The 20205-nt window shown below is 38.2% G+C and overlaps 1 protein-coding gene across 1 annotated transcript in view; it reads left to right on the plus strand.

Annotated features, from left to right (window-relative positions):
• Window positions 1-605: 605 nt before the first annotated feature.
• ABCB7 (ATP binding cassette subfamily B member 7) overlaps window positions 606-20205 on the plus strand; it is a 33619-nt gene continuing 14019 nt past the window's right edge. The window contains exons 1-8 of the mRNA XM_085324265.1: window positions 606-692; window positions 2328-2414; window positions 7967-8086; window positions 16228-16360; window positions 16782-17050; window positions 18233-18321; window positions 18407-18494; window positions 19519-19693. Coding sequence (XP_085180391.1) covers window positions 2328-2414; window positions 7967-8086; window positions 16228-16360; window positions 16782-17050; window positions 18233-18321; window positions 18407-18494; window positions 19519-19693 — 961 coding nt within the window. The 5' untranslated portion in view covers window positions 606-692. The remainder of the gene's footprint in view (window positions 693-2327; window positions 2415-7966; window positions 8087-16227; window positions 16361-16781; window positions 17051-18232; window positions 18322-18406; window positions 18495-19518; window positions 19694-20205) is intronic.

The following is a 20205-nucleotide window of genomic DNA, read 5'->3' on the forward strand; positions in this document are numbered from 1 at the left end:
TAACTGCCTGCCTGTTAAATATGCTTTGGTGTGTATGAATGAAGGTATTTTGTATCCTGGCTGCCTAAAACTTGCGGTCAGCTATGCTGTAATTTCTGATGGCCCCAATGCTTCCCGGTCAAGAATAGTGGCTTTGACTAGCCTTGTGGTCCATGAGCGAGGCATAGTATCAGCTGAGCTAGGAGAGAAAGCAGCAAAACCTGTGAGACTAAGAATAATGATTCATAATGAAAAATAGAACAAAAGAAGAGTATTTGAAAAGAATTCAAAAGAGCTGGGGAGGCGAACAAAGTGAGAGGGAAGGGAAAGCTTTGGGGCTTTCATAATACAAAAAAAAGAAGTCTGATGGGAGTGTGGACTTGGGGAAGRGAAAGGTTTGTTGTCGTTTAGCATTTTTAATGGTTGAATGCAATTTATTTCACACCTGCTCCCCGCTAGTTTTCCTTTTATTTTTCTGTGGTCAGTTGTCAAAAGAAAAAACCGCAAAGCCCTCTGCCTTGTGTCGGTGTTATGCGTGTTTACATAAGCTAGATGAATATTCTGTGAATGTGAAGTGTGTGTTCYGCACTGCTCCATTTTTACTTTTCTTTTTTTTTCCCCTTTCTGTTCTGTAGATTCCACCAGTATGCAAACAAACATCATGGCAGAGTCTGGGGAGAGCTTATTCAAGACCATTGTTAGATGCTTCAGAGGTAGGTATAAATTGTTTTCCTCCTTTCTACTTGCAGGTGGGAGGAAACTCAAGCCCTTGAGGCATCTTTCAGTTTATTGCATTACTTTCATAATTTAAAAAAGAATAATTTCTCAATGGTTTCTAAATGCAGTAAGTTAAATTGCGGTTTATATCTCTGCCTCTAGAAAAGGAGAGGATTTGGCTTAAAACCTTCAGACTGCACTTTTTCCAAGAAACCTTTCTGAATCTCTAAAAACCAATGCTATCAAAGTAACTTAAAAAGAAGAGATCTTAGGCATGTAACTTCTGCTTGTTGACTCTTAGATTCACATGATCTGACATTAAAAAAAAAATACTACAGAAAGCTGTGAGCTTTCCATGAGGATGTAGGGCTTTATTACTTCAAAATTCTACACAGTATGGGGAATGTCAAGACGCTTAGAAAATTTATTGCTCATCATTTTGAGTGCCAGGATGTCAGGTTCTTATTCCTTCGAGGTCTGCTTAGTTTAATGCTAATGTAAACATAAAGAAGATGTAACTTTTACTGTTCCTGGAAAATTATGACATACGTTTCTTAGTAGTACATTTGGTCTGAATGAAACTAGAAAATGTGTTCACTTTTTTTGTATGTGTGGGTTTCTTCTTTTAATAAAGAACAACCATTCAGAACTGACTAAAACTTTCAACAAAACTCTTTCAACAATCCTTAGCATGTCAAAGCATAAATTTCAATTCATGTTTTTTGACAATGTTCTTTTTTAAAGAAAAATGTAACTTTGGCGCAGGAAATTCTGATTTCTGCTACCAAACCGTATATATAAAATGAGATTCATAAAGAGCCTTTTACACAACTTGAATCTGGAAGTTACTGACATGTAGCAAATCTTTTTCAAGAATCTACATTTTGTTTAAAGCTTTAACACATCCTTTTTTTTTGTGGCAGGCTCTTTGAATGTGGAAGAACTCCCAGTGATAGTGAATTATTTTTAATATATCAGAATTATAACTTCAGAACTTGTCTTTCTCCACATTAGCTTGGAATCTTGGCCACATGCTACAGTACTTGAGCACTTGTTTTTAAAAACAAGATGTTTAAAATGTGTTTAAAAGGCCTTATCCTAACTGTGCCTGTATGTGGTGGATTGCAGCAGGAGTTCTGGACCAAGTTAATTTGCCCTTGTCAGGGCATCAGTAGACCGTTCTCATCCTGATGAAAAGTTTGAAGCTGATTTATTTATTAATTTTGCTTCCAAGATTAACTTTAATCTTTACATATGTGGAAAGAGGTTTGTTGCTTAAGAGTGTTACATTAATAAATAAAACGGATCAGAGGAATACCATCCTCTTATGACTTTTTTTTACTCCATTTTTAAGTTTTTAGTTGTCCTTTTAAGTTAAATATTTAAGGCTCTTTTGTCTTTACCTGCTGGCTGCTTGCACCATACTCTTTACTATGCTGCTAGATTTATGGTCCCTTTCTTAATGATTGTTTTCTTAAGATTTGTAGAGAAATGTAGTATCCTTTATTAAATCAAGCTGATACAGTTGAGGRGGAGGGAGGGAAAACAGATCAGTAGTTCTTCTTTCTTCATTGACTTTTAAATGCATGTTTCCTGAGGTTCTTGCAAATTGACTTTTCTTGTTCACATAGATGCTCCAGAGGTGGCAACTGATAGAAAAGAGAATGTGTTGGCATGGTCATGCAGGTGGAGGACTTCACACAGATCCAAAGGAAGGGGTAAAAAAAATTGCTTAATTAGTGTTCTTTTTAAATCAAAAGTGTGTTCATCTTTGTGTAAAAAAAAAAAAAAAAAAACATTTTGTAAGAAACTATTGATAATATGAACACTGTAGCACAATAGATACTATTTAATTGTCAGTGTTGGCTTTCTTGCTCTTAAATCACCAAATGTTTGTAATAACTGTCTTAAAGTGCTTCAGTATTTTTATTAAAATAGAATCTCAGTTTTTCAGCACGTGCTTGCGATGTCTTATTTTTTTCTCTGCCAAGTATATTCTATTGTAATTTAATGTGTTTACTTATCCTTGTTTGTGACCGATAGTTCTTTGTGAATTGACATCCCTGCTGGCAGAGATTAGTTTGTGGATACAAGCCAGTGCATCAGGTGTTGCYGTTGCAGTTGAAGCAGTGGCAGGGGTGTAGTTAACAGTTTACTGTGCGTGTCTAATCAATTCGATTTAATATTAATGCATCTGATATATTTTTACTGTATTAATATTCAGGAAGCACCTATGTTAGAGTGATGATGATAGGTGTGCAGGGAGAAGCAGTGTCTTTTATTAGACCACATGATTACAGTTACCAAAATAGGCAGGCTTTTAGTTAAAATAACACTGTAAAGTTTTGCGTTATTAAAATTGCAAAATCAAAGTGCTCAAGTTAGGAAGTGAGAAAATGAAAATTACATATGGCAAACTTACTTCTGATGCTTTGTATATTTTCAGGTTGATACCGCATAATGATTATAACTTGTTCAARCTTAAGTGGGATCTTCCTAAGACTAGCAAACTTTAAAACTCATTGTAGAACCCAGGTGTTTCAGGACTATTCAAAGGTCTGGTTTAACTGTTCTGACTRTGTGTTTTCCACAGACTTATTCCTGAAAGAATCAGTTTCACCTACAATTTGCTCTTCAGTTTTGGTYTGAGAATTATTTCTTCAGTGGATTCAGACCTGTTTGTGCTACAGTCAGAAGGGAACTTACTGAAATTGGATACTTCAGTAATAGCAGGCAGTTTTGGTTACGTAAAATATGCCAAGTTTGTGGTAGTAAGCATCTCTGATCTTCTCCTCGTAAGGCACAAGAGGGAGACAGAAGAATCAGACTTCTTCAGTAGGTAGCACTGCTGGCCGTATGCCTCATATTAATCTTAGACATGTTTTACAACCTTCTTGCAACACTTACAGGCTCTTTCCTAGATCTTCTAGGCAAAACACACTTGAACCAGACTATTCTTCTCCCTGTTTACCCTAATTACGTGATGGATTGTATTTCTCCTGTGWAGAGGAGGGCAGCATTTTCCTGTCTTTCAACTCCAGTTGTCATTTGTCAGCTGGGATTTTCTTTTTCCTTCTTCTATTCGGCCCCCACCCCGTTATAAGTTCTCTTCTGGGCATGTTCATTGGCTGAGTATTTGCTATCAGTTTTCAGAACTTCGTTTTTCACATCTCCATGGAAAAGAGATTTTGCATACACTTAAGACAAACCCACTTTCATATAGCGCTGTTCCAAATCYGTTTCACAGACAGCTCCACAGTTGACCTACCTTCAAAAACACAAGGTTTTTATTTTTTCTTGAAAAAGCAACTTCCTGAAATGTAGAGCTTTTTCAGCTGAACCTCTTCAAAGGGCAGCTTTCAGGACAAAGTTGTTTAATCCTTATCTTTTGYATTTTCTTTGCAGTGATTACTTTTCAAAGGTCTACAGTTTGGCATCATTCAGAACTTAATTTCAATTATTTTCTGATAAGAAAGGAAAATCAAGGTTCTGTTTACCAAAATATATTAAGAAAGAGTGGGTGTTTCATTAAAACTTGCTAGGAATGTGATGGTCGGAAATCTTGTTGTCAAGTGGTATTTTTGTTAGTCTGCATCTTATGCTCATGCATTATTTGTAATTATTCCTGTGTAAGCCAGTCCCTTGACGTTTTTTATTCCAATAAATGTAGCTATAATGCAGTTAATACAGGAGATTGTTAATTATGGATATTGCCTAACTAAGCAAATATTGGCTGTTAAGCCCTGTTCAGGAGAAGGCAGTAGGAATTAGCTGTAGAGGTGGGGAAGTGTGTGAAGAGAGGAAAAACAGTAAGAGTGGATGCAAAAGCCAAGAGGTTTTGGGCAAAARTGAAGGGAAAGAAATCTGATATTATGAGTGCAGTCCTTCCTCCTGTAATAGGACTCATAATGGGCTCTGAAATTTGGTTGATAATGGCTTCTGCGGTGACAGTTTGCAATTATATTCAGTGCATGAAAGTACTATCACCCAAATTACTGCATGGCAATTTTTTTTCTAGGCTTATGCTTTTAGGAAAACTGCTGCTGGTATACATGTCAGCTATATTACACCTATGTCTTTTTTGCAAAACTCTGACAAACCAGCCTGTTCATTCTGGAGACTGACTTTGGGACAGATGTGTTAAGTTGCCCCTTCTGCGGCAACTTCAGGGGATGTAGYGCTGAACGCTGATGATAAACAAGGAGCGTGAAGGGTGGTAGGTGTTATCCTCRTTTTACAGGGGATATTACAGGAGTAAAAACTGTGGGCTCTGACTTGTTGCTAGGCAGTCAAATACGTTCTTATGGAGATGCCGATAGTCATGATGGAGCTCTGATAATTAGCCTGTCCCCCCACTACCATCTTACTCTGTTGCTCTTTAGTCTACTGGTCATTGCTTGCCCTCCATGGCAGGATGGATAGGACTAAGACAGAAGAAAAGACTTCTTGCTCTCAGCCATGCTTTTTCTCATGCTACCAGACTTGCAGATCAGTCTGACTCTTTCCTGAGCTGAAACCTTGCAACCAACACTGAGAAGTTTTCTGCCAGTTCCATAAACTGATTCCGTTTGTCAAGGTGTTTCAAGGGCTCCACAGCTGGGGCAAGGAGTGGGCAGACTGTAGAGCGGAGTGCTAGGAAGAGGGGAGGAAGAAGACGTCAGCAGGCCACTGGTGGTTTGCAGCGTAAGCTCGTGCAGGTGTTAGGAAGTTTGGGCTAGCACAATGCTGGGGATGGTGTGGCTTCGTGAGCAAGCTCGCAGGGCCTTTTTYTAAACCTCGGCAGCACTGAGAGCTGAAATACAAACCGATGCAAGGAAGTACTTCCCTTGCAAGTAGTCTTCAATATTTGGTAGGATATTTTAAAAGTGTGATGAGTCTGAGAAGAGGAGTGGGGAAGRAAAGCCTTTTCTTCCCTGCTACGTGCTATATTATAAATTTACCATTTTTCCTTCCATTCTGTTCATTTCTGTAGACATAAGGCTTGGAAGAAAATACAGAGCGCTACTGCCATTTAAAAGGAGATAAAACAAACACCTGTGTCTTAACCTTTTTATACACCATAGAGAATCAAATGAAGGGGCCTGAGTCCATTGAACAGATTGCTCACTTTAATTCTTAACGTTACAGCTTGCATACTGAAAGCATTTTAAACTCATGTTTCTGTAGAACGGTAACAACACTTGTTTCATGGTAAACTTTGATGTAATGGGTGTGTTGTACCTCCTTTGATATTTTTTCTTGTCCCTTTGACAAGGCCTTTGGCAAATGACTGGCTGCCTTCTGGCTTTTTTTTTTTCCCTGAACAGATTATTTAGTTCTGTCTCCGTTCAGAGCCACGGAGAAACTGAATTGGATTCCTTGTTTGCAGCCAATGCATTTCTTTCTTTCTGATAGCTTTTCTGCACAAATCTGACTAGCCAATAGCAACATATAATTAGAACTGTAGTTGCACAAGTAGCTTTGTGTTAATGTGATACCATTTTTTTCTTCCTTTTAGCTGGTAAGTGGTGATCAAAGGTATTTTCTAAGTGTTTGAATTACAGGGCTGTTTATGCATATCCTTAGCTCAAGAGGAAGCATTCATGTRTCCTCCATCTCCTGAATAGATAGGGCACAACAGAGAAATACTGCTTTTTGCCCTCTGCTCACAGAAATGTTCCATATATGTTTTTTAAAAGTCCCCTAGAATGTGCTTATTTTGTGATGCTCAAATGTTTGCTGCTGTTGACAAAATATATATGATGTTCCTTATCCTTTTGTCTTTGAAGCTGTGACTAGAAACACCAAGGTGATTTTTTTTTCTGTGCTTTTAAAAGCTTAAATTTGTAGGACTGACTGCTTCAGAAATCTTTTCAAACTGGGACTTCCTAGACAGTTTTCATTCTGATTTGTTTTATTCCCCAGACTGAGAAGGGAGCATTTGAAGTATACAAACTAGCTAGGGAAACGTTAAAATATACTGTAAAACTCCCTCTCTGTGCTGACTTCTGTTACGAAAAGTCATCTTAAAAAGGTGTGGACTAACTTTCTCTTCCATCTGCCCTTCACCCCAACAAAATATGGCCTGAAATGGAAAGATTAGCTGCTAGTTGCTGGCCTCCCTTCAACTTTAGATAACCTTCGTGTCATTCAAGATTATTCAAGGTTGTCCAATGCAGAAAAATGAGTTGTCGATACTTTTGCTATGTTATACTGCGTGTTTTGTTTTCAATTGGATAGCATAGTTTAAGCTTCAGATAGTATATTTAGCTTTAGAGTTTATTGAAATACATCTCACGTAACTTAAGTGMTAAACATCCATACAAAAATAAATAAAACATTTTTATGTAAGGACACAGATATTTTGCAGACTTGTTAAGAACTGTGATCTCATTTACAAGGAAGCTTGAGGGAAGGAAAACAGGACTTCATTTAAAAAAACAGGCACTACTGGTCAAGCTAGCCTGTGGCCAGGTACATAACATCTTAACAGCCTCTTGGGGACCCAACTCCAGAACCCTTTCTGTTTAATGAAGCGGTGGCATCTTCTGCCCAGTTAAGCCCAGGCTTAAAGGCCTAAGGCTTAAAGTTAAGGCTATGCCTAACTAAAACTAGGATAGTTTTTGTCAAATTTATGGACAAAATAAGGATATTTGTCACTTCTCTGTAAATGGAATAAAATGACCAAACCCAGTAAAATCAATTATTTGAAATGCTTAAATTTGTAGTAGTGCAGTTATGCGTTTGAAATTATTTTCAAATCAGTTTAAAATTTTACTTCGGAAGTGTCTAGTCTCAGAGGTTTGACTTGTTTCAATGCTAGTGATGCTACATTTTACTGCAACTTGCTTAACGTTCTCCAAATTGCTTATGATTCTTGTAGACCTTTCAGATGTTTCCCAAAACGAGCCTTACTTTTTTGTTACTTCATGCTTTTTCTTTCTTTTTCTTCCTTTGTTTTGTTTTCTCTCTGGTTGTGACTTTCTCTGTATTCTGTTTACAGCTCTACTTGCACTCCTGAGGATATGTGAATTAAGAACAGTTCATCTATTTTACCAGCATGTCATAATATGACCCTAAAAACTTACAACTTAATGTTTTTAATAGGCAGTCCCTGTCTCAAACATTGTGAAGTGTAGCTTCTTTTGCCCATTAAATAAAACATAAAAGTGAGCCAGATGTGTAAAGCTTACTTTTATTTATGCCGTTCTTTTGCTTCTCACAATTTGATATTTATGTTTCTGAGGTCTCTTTGTAATGCGATGCCTTTGGGTTTTTTTATTTCCAATAGTTGAAAGAGATAGATGCCAAGAAGATTATCCGAGCAATGTTGTCTTACGTGTGGCCCAAAGACAGACCAGATCTGCGAGCCAGAGTAGCCATCTCTCTGGGGTTTTTAGCAAGTGCAAAGGTAAGAGCAGATACTTCATTGTACTGTAATAGTTATTGTTCAGCTGGAGTTCTTGCAAGGAGTAACCGTTTGTCTCGTACAATGTTATGACTGCTTCCTATATACTCTATTTCCATAGAGTATGAGCAATAGTTTTGTTTTAATTGTGTGTTTATGCCTGTGATACGCATGTGTGTGGCTGGGGAGAGGATGAAGATCAGATGTGTTATTTGCGTTACTCACGTTAGTCCAGGATTTTTCCATTGCTGGTTAGTCCATTACATTATTATGGAAGACTTGCAAGTTATATGAAAGGGATAAATTAAGTTAAAGATTGCTTACAGCACTGCACAAACAGAAGATCTGTATTTATCGAACAGGATTTCTCCAAGGCTCTGTGCCCGTTTTCAGTCGTACAATTAAGCAGTATGGTCATATCCACTCACAGCTTTTGCCACGCAGTTGGGAAGGGATTTTAGCTCCAGCGAAATTTCAGCTCTCTGTGAGCTGACAGTGAAATTTCTAGTGGTTTGGGGACTCCTCTGGTGTCATAATGTGAAAGAAGCTACATAATTCRTTACTCTTGTATTGAACCGTACTTCTGTTCAACTGATTTTCTTCTACGTGTAGTCTTTTTATTATGAAACAGAGGGCTACTCTTACTTTCGCTTTGTGTGTTACACTCTTGCCTGCAACAAAACTAGTGTTTACTAGTTCATTGAAGGACATAGGCATGCAAAATCTTTCCACAGATGAATGGAGGATATAATGCAAATTTTGTGCAAACACTKTAGAAATAGTTCAATGCGAACTTTGTGCACAAAATAGTTTACTTTAGAAAACAAATATAAATCCTTGATTGCAAATTGCTGGGAGCAAATTTTATTACCATTGTTGAGATAAATAGCTGAACTGACTTCCTTCTCAATATGGCAGTTTTTACCATACATAAGGCTAATATGAGGTTCTTGCTGGGATAAGGTAAGCAATGAGTTTTAACACTCTAGGCTAGTTGCATTGTATTTCCTTATCAGCTGTCAGCAACATTGCCATGTTGTGAAAAGAGAGAAGAAACAAACTTAAGCTATGTAGGTGATAAAAGAAGAGTACGTGGAGGAGAACTGTGCTCATCTATTTGAGCTGAAAGGAAAGGCCAATCTTCTAGTCTACAGCACTTTCACCTACAAGCAATCTGCAAGGTGCTAGCTGGTACTGTCTCCAGTAGATAGTTTGTTTTCTGCTGCTGCTCAGGAAGCTGCTGATAGATAATACAGCTGGCAATATGCAGAATATGGCATACATGTGCAAGTAAACTTTTTAAATACACTGTTTTTGTATGTCTGTGCAAGATGTGCAACAGTGTCTTGAATTACACTTAAACTATGTGGGAAACTCTCTGCTCCAAATGCAAATACTAGGGCATTTTGCCTTACATACCACACAGTTACCTTYGCTGTAATATTTAACTATTACGTACTCAGTTCTTTAGGGTTTTGTGATCTACTTTTAAGAATCCCTCATTTAACCAAATGGATGTGCAGATTCCCCTGGTGTCTAGCTGAATTTCCTTTTAAAGCTTTTTAATAGTGGTGTTGATAATAATCTCAAGGCACTTATGAAAGAAGTCTGAAATGTTTTCTTTCTCTCTTCCCTCCCCGCCCCCCCCACCGTGCTCTCCCAGTTTGTAGGTGAATATGATGGAGAATGTTAATCCAGAGCGTGATCCTGCATGTGGCAGCATAGTACCTTACTTTTAGGAAATGTAGCCATGTCCCAGGCAGCTTTCTGGYATGCAGAGAAAACAAAATTGATGGCTAGGGTGCCTGACTTGTGCAAATAGCTCTATATTAGGGACTCCTTTTATTAAGAGTTCGTCTGTACGTGATTTTGCAAATACAGTGTTACCTGAGATAACAAGGAATCTGATTTATTTGGAGGGCTTTTCTACCCTTCACTGGTTTAATGAATATTGGTTTCCTTCACAGTCTAGGACAGCAAAGTGGTGGCAGAGTAAATAACTTGTTTTAGCATCAGTGGTTCTTTTTATTCTCACTCACAGAAGTCCCCTGCTAKGTACTTAATACCTGGTAGGTAGTCAGTTAAGGCTTTCTGTTTCTTCAAACTTGGAAATAATTGTTCAAAGATTGTTTTTATAGTAGTGCTTCATCACTGTGGTCATCACTAGTTAGTGATTTTTAGTGTGTTGATTCCTAGTTTGGCATGTCACGTGAGGATTGAACTACAGCTGGTCAAAATGCAAACCATACATTGATACAAAACTGATATTCTCTATTGAGAGGGATGGGTTTTCTCAGCCCGCCTGCCAGAAAATCAGGAATTTAATTGCGTTTTCTCTGGGGCAGTAATTGCTTGCTTGAATCTCTCACTAGTGTTCTCAAATTTCCTACCTCAGATTCTGGGCAATATCTGGCTTTTCTTCTTGCACCTTCTCCCTCCTGTTTTTTTTTGTTTGTTTGTTTGTTTTGTTGTGTTGTTGTTTGGTTTCCTTTACTAGGACACTTCATTTTCCCACTTCAGATTCTGTACGGTATCCAGAGCAGCTTCCAAGAAGGAGAGCAGGAAACCTGTTGAGCTTTGYCCAGGCTTAGAACATGTTTGCCAAAACGAGCATTTTTGCTTCTATTTTAACGAGCAAGAGTTTCATTAGGAACGCATACAACTAGCGATCTGTGGAATATATACTGTAGCTGGCTGGGGCAGAAGGTTTTGTTCGTATCTTCTAGCTATCTCTTGCTAATGTTATTCTGTTTTTATCATTACAAAGCTATGTTCGAACTCAAGCGTTACAGAGTAACTGCTATTTAACAAGTTACACTCGCAGCCCAGCTGATGAGGGGTAAGCTGAAGATCGCTTTGTCCTATAGAAAATAAAACACTTCACCTGTAACTTGTCTGGACCATGTGTAACCCTGTGCAGTTTCCTCATTTTCTTGTTTAGGAGCCCCCTTTTCTGACTGCCTATGAGATTAATTACTACAGACTACCACACAAACAATTTTTTAAAGTTGATTGCTATATGGTTGTGTCAGCACAAAAATACTCATGTGTGAAATCCTGTCCTGATTTGCTTTTCTCGTTATGCACTTGTCTGCACCTGAGAGATTTAAATCCTTAGTTTGGATTTTTATAAGTTGTTCTTCAGGGTTTTGCGAAGAGAGCTGTATGAGCACGATGCCTGCTACTAATCACTTCCCCTTAAAAAATACTTTTTAAAGCCTTTTGGCTAATTTAATCTGAATTTGACAAAAGGTTGAGTGGAGTTTTATACCTCTATATTTGTAAAGTTAGGTTTCCAGTTAGAAGAAAAAGACCCAAGCATTGAGKGAGGGGGGCAGGGGGGAGAGAGAGACTGGAGGGTGAGTTCAATTTTATTGAAAGAAAACTTGAGACGCTCTGTGGAGGAGAAGAGAGGTGGGCTGTAAAATCCCCCGCTGCAGCGAGAAACTTGGAGTTTGCGCCCTATCTCACGTGGGTCTTGCCCACAAAATGCCGAGCGGTTGGAGACCATACCTCCTAGTTCTGCTGCTTGTGGAATGATTTCTTATTTCTCTTTCAGTCTTCCAATTGAATAAAATGCAATTTTGAAACAAAAGCCAGTTTGTGTTTGCTAGTGAAGAGCCTGCAGTTATAATCTGTCTCGACTCCTTTTGTGGGGCCCCGTTGTCTGTCATTGAACAAATTACTGTGATTTTTGGTTCCTTCCTGTCTACACATAACTGCTAGAAATATTGTTAGCCTTCAAAGTGAACTGTTTGTATAGCTTTTTATGACTAGGAGCTGACAGGAGAAAGTCTGCTCCTGGGCTAGTAAGGTCTCTTTCTTGGAAGATTTATTGTATTATGACATGCTTTAAATTTTTATCTTAAATATTTATAGCCTATCTAGACTTGCACGATCTGAAAGATGCAACAGGAAGACAGGTGAGAGGAGTACACAAGACATTATCTGTGTTTTCTGACACGGCTTAACCTGCACAGGTTTTAGATATCTGGTTTTTCTTGCACCTTTCCTCTCCCATATTTTTTCATCTTTACTGGAATATATGCTGCAAACACTTACTTTGCTGCTGCTTCCCTTTTTCTTACGTGGCACAAGGAGGAGGAGGGCTCTGGCTCCTTCAGAGCTGGTCTAGGCACATGGATATGACACAATTTCATGTCGCCTCTGTCAGTCTGTAGTGTTTCTCGACTTCTTGGTCGTGGACCAAATGTGTGTTGTTCATGAGCCAGAGAAGTCTTTCAGACTGCCTGCTTGCCTGCTGATGGTTAATTCTGTAAGCTTCAGAATTAACTGTTTGATGAAAAAGGCAAGACACAGGTAAGTTTTATCTATGTGCAAAGATGACGGTGTCTATCTAATCAGTTAAGTATGTACATACAATCTTTGTGTTTAAGCCCTTCTAATTACATGGAATTAGACAATTGCATTAAGCAATTGAAGAAACCCTTGTAGTTTTTGGAGAGGTTTTAAGTGGAAGGTATTTCTAAATGTAAGAGTGTTTTTATATGTCTTTTATTTGAAAAAAATGTATTTGAGATTATCTGTGATTTCACAKAAGGCGTGAAGCTTGAGTCTCCCTCCTCCTTCTGAACCATATTCTGTAGGTTTTCTCGGAGCCTGATCTCTGCAACGGATGGAGTTTTCTGTTCATGCTTCCACAAATGGAGTTGTTGCACAGCGCATGCGGAGGTGTGCTTTTGTACTGGCCCAGAGATAAATTCAGTCGTCTTCATTTTAATGTTTCTCATTGAATTATTGGCTAAAGAAGAGTTCACTGTAGATCAGTTTTATCATACTGGGTGTTCAAGCTGTCACTAACTTCTCATCTTTATTAAACATGAAATACTGGGAAGTGCAAGATGAAAGAACTCGGTTCGCCCTAAAAGTGGCGCAATCCCATGCGGGAATGGAGATGATACATTGTCAACTTAAAATAGTGCAATTATTTTAAAAATGTTTAAACCCRTTTAAACATGATGTATAATGTGCTGTTGAATGTGCACAGTTGAGCTGGGTTGACTTCATGGGTGGTTGTATCTGCTTATACTTACCAATAAATCCAGGTAAGGATTAGTTATTAATTCAAAATTACAAACAAAATGTATAAATTTAAATTGAAATGATCTTTTTAGTAGGAATTGTTCTCAAGCTTTCAAATGTTAGGAAGAGGGAAACCTATACATATGTACTGCATGAGATAATTAAGATGTTTTGCATGGTTGATTTTTATAGAGTACCTGCGTGTGCTTAAAGCTTTGACTTCGGTGCTGGGAAATATAGGCTGCTAAAGAGATACTGAGAGTTTGTGCAGAAGGCTGAAATTTTGTTGCCATTAATATGAATGTGATCTCATTGACTTAACAAATTGAGTAGGAAAGGTCTGCTTCTAATAATGGGCTTTCATCTCTCTTGCTATAAACTTTGTAAGATTAACTTTTTTAATGTCTGGAAAGCAGACTGTGTTGATTACTAATGAAATGCAACACCATGCTGTCTTGTTCTTATTCAAGCTTCACCCTCCAGGAGTCAGAACAACTATAACCTGAGACCAGGCTTTAAATTTCACTTAAAACTCTATTGGGTAGAATTATATTGATGTGAAAGGAGACATTTCTACAAAATTGTAGGCTGTTGCCAGTAAAATTAATTGTGAGTGGAGAGCTGCAGTTTAAAGAATACATCTCTTTTCTTTAAATGGACTTTAAAATATATCTGTAGTTCTATTTCTAAACTACCTGTAGTGTAGCATAGTCTACTGAAGAGTAAAATCCCTGCAGAGAGATTTGTGAGAATGGGCAGCAAATCAAGACGATCTGCATTACAATACTCTTATTTTCTACTGAGTAGGCTCTCCCAGGAAAACCTGCACTTTGTCATGTTGGTCATCACTGTAACACAGATGGTAGTATAGTCTTCTTAATAAAGAACAAAATGCTACCAAAAAATTGAGCTTCAGTGATTCCAAAGGGAATAGCAGGCTTTTTATTACACTGGGGAAAGAGGGGGGTGTCAGTATTGTGGGGATGCAGAATCCCTGCTAATGCATCCCCGGTTCTTTGTGGGGCTTTAAGCATAAAGTTTAAGCRTGTAATGAGAGTAACCTGTTCTTCTATTGTGTCTAATTGAAGTTTATCAGTCATTATAGTATACTGCTGCTTTGATGGCATTTGTTGGCTTTCTGCAGATAAAGCTTTCTGTAGATAAAACTTCAGGTCTTTATTTTTTTTCCACAATCCTGGTCTATTAAGGGGATTGAGCGTTGCTGAATGACGCTCAGCCTTGCATTGGAGATCTTCCCAGAAGAGCCTTTTGGAGGTAACCTGATCTTTCAGCTGTTTTCTTTTTTTCAGCCCCAAGCTAACTGGTGATGATTTCACCTGGTTGCTCTCAAATCTCATCGGTCTCCTCTCCRGAATTGTCTGGGTTTGCTGTACTGAGGGGTTGGTTGTCCGCCTTGTTTTGAGTTAGTATCTTTGGGGGGAGGAAGACAGCGAGAAAGAGGATTCCTTCCTCATTTGCRTTAAAACCTTTGTCTAAACTTTATACAGTTTCTCCCCTACTGTGATTCAAGAAATCAACTTGCAGGACTTTCTTTAATCCCATCTTTTTAAAAAATTAGCATTTCCAAAAACCCAGTTTTCCCTGGTGCTGAAATACTTGTCCTCCATTAATTACCGTAATTTTTAATACGGAGGGTGTTTGATACTGGGATGGTTGTTAACTACTAAAAGCCTGTCTTCCAACTTCGTTTTGTTCTGAAGTGATAAGACTTTATCGCTTTTTTTCCACTGAAAACTTAGTTTGCTCTTTATCCAGTTAATTTACACAGTTTTTTTAATGAGGCTTTTATCTCTGACTGGTGTCCTTAAATGTAGTCAGTTCAAATACARCAGGCACAACATCTGGTGGAGAGAGCTGAAATAGCTTTGTCGACCTGCTTTGGGTTTTGTTTTCTTATTATGTAAAATAATTTGTCGTCCACCCACAATTTTTTTTGCAATACAAAAAAGTCAGTTCAGTGTAAAACATTTTAACATCTGTCATCTTTATAAGAGAAATCTTAAAAGACTTGTTCAGCTGCTAAGAAGCTTATGTACCTTATTTTGAAGTCTTCATAATTACAAGGGATTTTACTTGAGCCCTATTAATTGAAGTTATATTTGTTTGTTAGTGTTTTTTAAGTTGTTGGTATAAATGAGTGGTATAATAACGAAATGTTAAYAAGACTCCAGATTTTTGGTTGTTTCAAAGGTTTTCAGATTTTTTTTATGCTGTAGCTTAGGAAGTGCAGRTGAAAAATTCTAAAATTGATTTATTTACCTGACAAGCTTTCTTCCTTTTAGCATGTAGAGGAGATGCCGCTGTTTGAAGAAGTGTGTTTGGGTGTTGGTGCTTTCTGTTTCTACAAAAATATTTACTGACATATCATATGTTTAAGTTGTGGATATGATTTTGATATTTTATTTGAAAGCTCACACTGTTAAAGTAATTCAGAGTGTTTTGTAGACTTTATAGGAAGTCATTTGTGCCACTGCCAAATGTTAAGGTTAATGTAGRTACAAAGTTAATGTTTACAGTGACATTACGGATGGAAAACAATATTTAAATATTGAAGTAATAGGAACTGTCAGAGATAAAAGATAAAGTAACTTTATCTTTTGGCTTCAGTACAGTTTTGATTTTATACACGTCGACTGACCCTTTGTTATCAACACGTGGAAGGTCTTTCTGGTTTTTTATGTAGTAGTTGTKGCCAATATAGCGCAGAGGAAGCAAGCTGTAGCGACAGCATAGTTCAGTGCCGTTGCGGATGTGCCATGCCGTGCCTGATACCTGATGCGTTTCCCAATACTGCCGTTGCTTTAGTGAGAGCTCAGGTGCTTCGGCAGCGTGCGGTTTGGACAGAACAGAAGCTGATACTGAAAAGGAGCCAGTGGGATGCACACACTAACCCTGCAGCCCCGTGAGCAGAGACTTCTTAGTGTGGAAAATGTTGTCTTTGAAATCGAGAGAGCCACCCCACCTGCTCTAAGCRGTGAAGAACGAAATATAATAGTACAGCTATTTCAGGAAAATCTATTCGTGCTACACAGATAAATGTTTTAATGCATCCTGACTAATTGGTGTTCTTACGCTTTCAGGCCATGAATATATTGGTTCCTTTCATGTTTAAATATGCAGTAGACAGCCTCAACCAGATGTCTGGAAACATGCTGAACCTGAGCGATGCACCAAATACAGTCGCAACCGTGGCAACTGCTGTTCTCATTGGCTGTAAGTGGGGTTCCCGAATCTCTTGGCAGGGATTAACCTTTTCTCGCAAGGTAGTGGGGCAGCAGAGCTTTGGCTCTCTGCACTGCAAAGCATTGGGACGGTCACTCTGTAATTACATCTCCGTTGACATCTGTTTCCAGTGTTCGGTGACCTTGGCTCTAGCGTTCCAGTTATAAACTGAAATAATGCTCATGGAAATGATTCTCCGTTATCAGTTCTACCCTTTGCACCAAACAGCTGCAGGAGAAACTGATTTAAAATGTGTGTGCAGAGGTTTATAAATGAAAGCTTGTAAARTTTTGGATAAATGAAATTACCTTTGAAGAAAAAAGTTGAAAACATATGAAGAATGAGTCTAATATGGTAATTTCATGCAAGAAGACAGTTGGAAAACTTTTCCAATTGTTSTAATCTTTTCTAGATGGTATCTCAAGAGCTGGGGCGGCATTATTTAACGAAGCTCGAAACGCGGTATTTGGGAAAGTAGCTCAAAATTCAATCCGAAGGATAGCAAAGAATGTTTTTCTGCACCTTCATAACCTGGACTTGGCCTTCCACCTAAGCAGGCAGACAGGAGCCCTGTCAAAAACCATCGACAGAGGAACGAGGGGCATCAGTTTTGTTCTTAGTGCTTTAGTATTTAATCTGGGACCTACCATGTTTGAAGTGGCACTAGTCAGTGGAATTCTGGTAAGTGTCGTTTTTTTCATGAGTTACAATTGTCTCTTTTGGGACTAATGAACTGAATTTCTTTTGCCAAAGTTGAAGTGTTAAGAAGAGCAATCGCTGAATTTCTTAGTTGGTGGTTGTGAAAGTAAATGCTCTGGAGGAGAATAATCCATAGCTTTCAAATGTTGGTTATTTAAAATAAGCAGATTTTAAATTCTTTTCACACTTAGCACCTGTCTGCAGCCAATCATGTTTATGTGGGTAGTTTTTAATGTTTTTCTTCAGAGTTGTTGGAAAAAATGAAATAGGAAATGCAAGCTGTGCACACAAGTGTCAAATGGATCTGGGTAAACATTGAGGAGGAAAGATGTGAATGTCTAGAACTGTTATGGATCAGTTTGYCAAGGAAAGGGAATGATTATTGGCTTCTTTTTCAGTGCTACTTTTTCCTTATCCAGGAAAGTGAAAATTTTCTTCTGGAAAATAGGCTTCTCTTTCTCGCAGRTTTCAAATTTTACTTCCTTTTAAAATTTTGTTTTATAAATGAAACTTACTGTCTTTGAAATTAGGRTACTTGGATGTATATATGCCAAAATTTAAATCTCAGTTACGAAGTTTAGACTGAGTTAAAAGAAAGAGTCTTGCTATTGCTTTTCTCTTTTGAAGGACTTAACATGTATTCTTATGATCACATTTGATTAAAACCCCTTTTGGTATTTRTTTAAATTTTGTAACCTTTGACAGTTGCAAATCAAGCTGGCTAATAGCTGCCATGCCACAATACCTTAACTTCTTCTGGCTTTCCTGTCCTGATGTACCCTGAAGTAGAGAACCCTTCCTAAATTGTCTTKCAAGGCCTTTTGTTTGTTTGTCCACAGGCTCCACCTTTCTTTTAAAATCTCCCCTTAAGCGTATAAACAGTTCTTTTTGATAAGAGCAAAGTGTTAAGAGACCCTTTTCCAGTATTGTGCTGTAGTTGCTCTTGGTTATCTCCACTTATCTCTCTTGTCTATATTCTCCCTTTGCTAGTCTCACTGTTACTTTCCTTGTAAACTTTAGCCGRTATTTAAGCTGTGAAGGTCCCTCCCAACACACCCCTGGCTCTTAAGAGTTTGACCCTTCAGGCTATGGTGTCATAATTCTGAGACAGCAGTAAAGTTTGAATGTTGTTATGACTTTACCTATTTTACTTTAATCTTCTAGTATTACAAATGTGGTGCGGAGTTTGCRTTAGTAACCCTGGGGACGCTAGGCGCGTACGCAGCGTTCACGATAGGAATTACGCAGTGGAGGTAAGGCGTCTCTTYGGATTCAGCCACGTGCACAAAACGTTGCCTCAGCCAGAACTCCTGACCACGTTAAACCTTCCCTTTACAGGACTAAGTTCCGAATCGAAATGAATAAAGCAGATAATGATGCAGGTAATGCTGCGATTGACTCGCTGCTAAATTATGAGACTGTGAAGGTAAGACCGATCTGTACTGCTAGGCTCTTTCTGTCTTGTCCCAGCCTTGTCTTGCATCTCCCAGCCTTGGCAGAGTGAGTCAGAAGATCCGTCTTTTGTATGGCCACGTGTTTGAAATAGCATGGTTTTGAAARCATTATTCGTTGGAAGAGTATAAACATAGTAGTGTGAAAATCATTTGGGATTGAAAAATCCTGTTTGTTGATAAYGAGTGAGGAGCTTCCTTCATGACTGAATAGCCTTGACTTCTAGCTTCTGCAAAACGCAAACTTAGAGGCTTGGAGAGAATTCTTCTCATTTGTTTGCGAAAATTACCTTCTAAATGTAAGCTTGCCGAGTGTTTTCTTCTCCAGTGAGCATATGTACTGTGCTCTCGCCTGTTGCTATCTGTAGCGTTCCACTGCAATCAATGTTCATGGGTGTCTACTAGTCCTTACAGCTGCTACTAAAAATTCCTGTGGAATGGCTTTGAATTTTTCCAGAATCGAGCTGGTTTTTATGTTCTTGTTAATCGGAGAGCTATAACTGGAAAGATGAGCAATCTCTACGCCAAAGCAGAGACTGTATGAGAAGTAGAGATCTTGTCRTGCTCAGTGCAAAGAGGATGTCCTGGCAGATAGTGAGCAGTAGCTCTTTTTCCTTTATAGTATACAGTGGTAGCTGGGTTTTTTTTGGTTTTGGTTTTCTTCATTGTCGGGGRAGAAGGGATTGGTTTGGACATGAGTTAGGTAGAAGTTTTACAGGAGACRCCCAGTGTGTCCTGCGTTCTGAGCATGGTAGGGATCTCTGTACTGTCTCCTTTCCCAGTGCAGAAGGTGCTCATCTGTGGAGTGACCTTGTCTCCTACTGTTTTTTCCCTTCGTATCCTAGTCTTTGATCATTTTTTCTCTTTGGTTGTTAAAACTGTTGAAGGCGTGTGTGTGTGTGTGTCTGTGCATGTAGTGTGTTATACTAAATTTTATAATCAATTAAATAGTTTTGTGTATTGAGAATGTGACGTTTATTAATTTTGTGTATATCACAGTATTTCAATAATGAAAAATATGAAGCCCAACGGTATGATGGATTCTTGAAGACCTATGAAAATGCTTCCTTGAAGACTACCTCTACCTTAGCTCTGCTGAATTTTGGACAAAGTGCTATATTTAGTATTGGCTTAACAGCCATCATGGTGCTTGCRAGCCAGGGCATTGTTGCAGGTAATCTTGTCCGTAAGCTAAAATTGAGTCTCCTTTACCTTAATTCATCCATAATAGAAGTGTTGTAGGGTTGTTYTTGTTTGTTTTCATTCACTTATGACTGATACGACAGTTCATTTTAAGAGTTTTTGCTTGGGAGACCTCCTTTAAATGCTGTATCTTGCAGCATTTTGTTGCATGATATATTCAGTAGTTTATTTTTATTTTATTAGAAACATTTTCTTAAGAGTCTCTCTAGGTACTAAACTTTCCAAATGCAACTTAATTGTAGTGAATGAAGTATTATAAAAGCAACATATGAATAAAAATATATGGGGGAGGAATTTAATTTCTGAAAAAGTCCTTTTCACTCTTTCCCATGTTGTCAAGAATCGGGACTTTTCTGCACTGCGTACGTACCTATACTTTGTCTCGTACAGCTTTGTGACCACTGTCCTTAATTTCCCTTAACTAATAAAAAGACTTAATAAAAAAAAAAAAAATAAAAACACCCAAGATGACCAAACCCAGTT

Source organism: Rhea americana, unplaced genomic scaffold (assembly GCF_003343005.1).
Source record: "Rhea americana isolate MKP2758 unplaced genomic scaffold, rheAme1 scaffold_90, whole genome shotgun sequence".
Classification (NCBI taxonomy): domain Eukaryota; kingdom Metazoa; phylum Chordata; class Aves; order Rheiformes; family Rheidae; genus Rhea; species Rhea americana.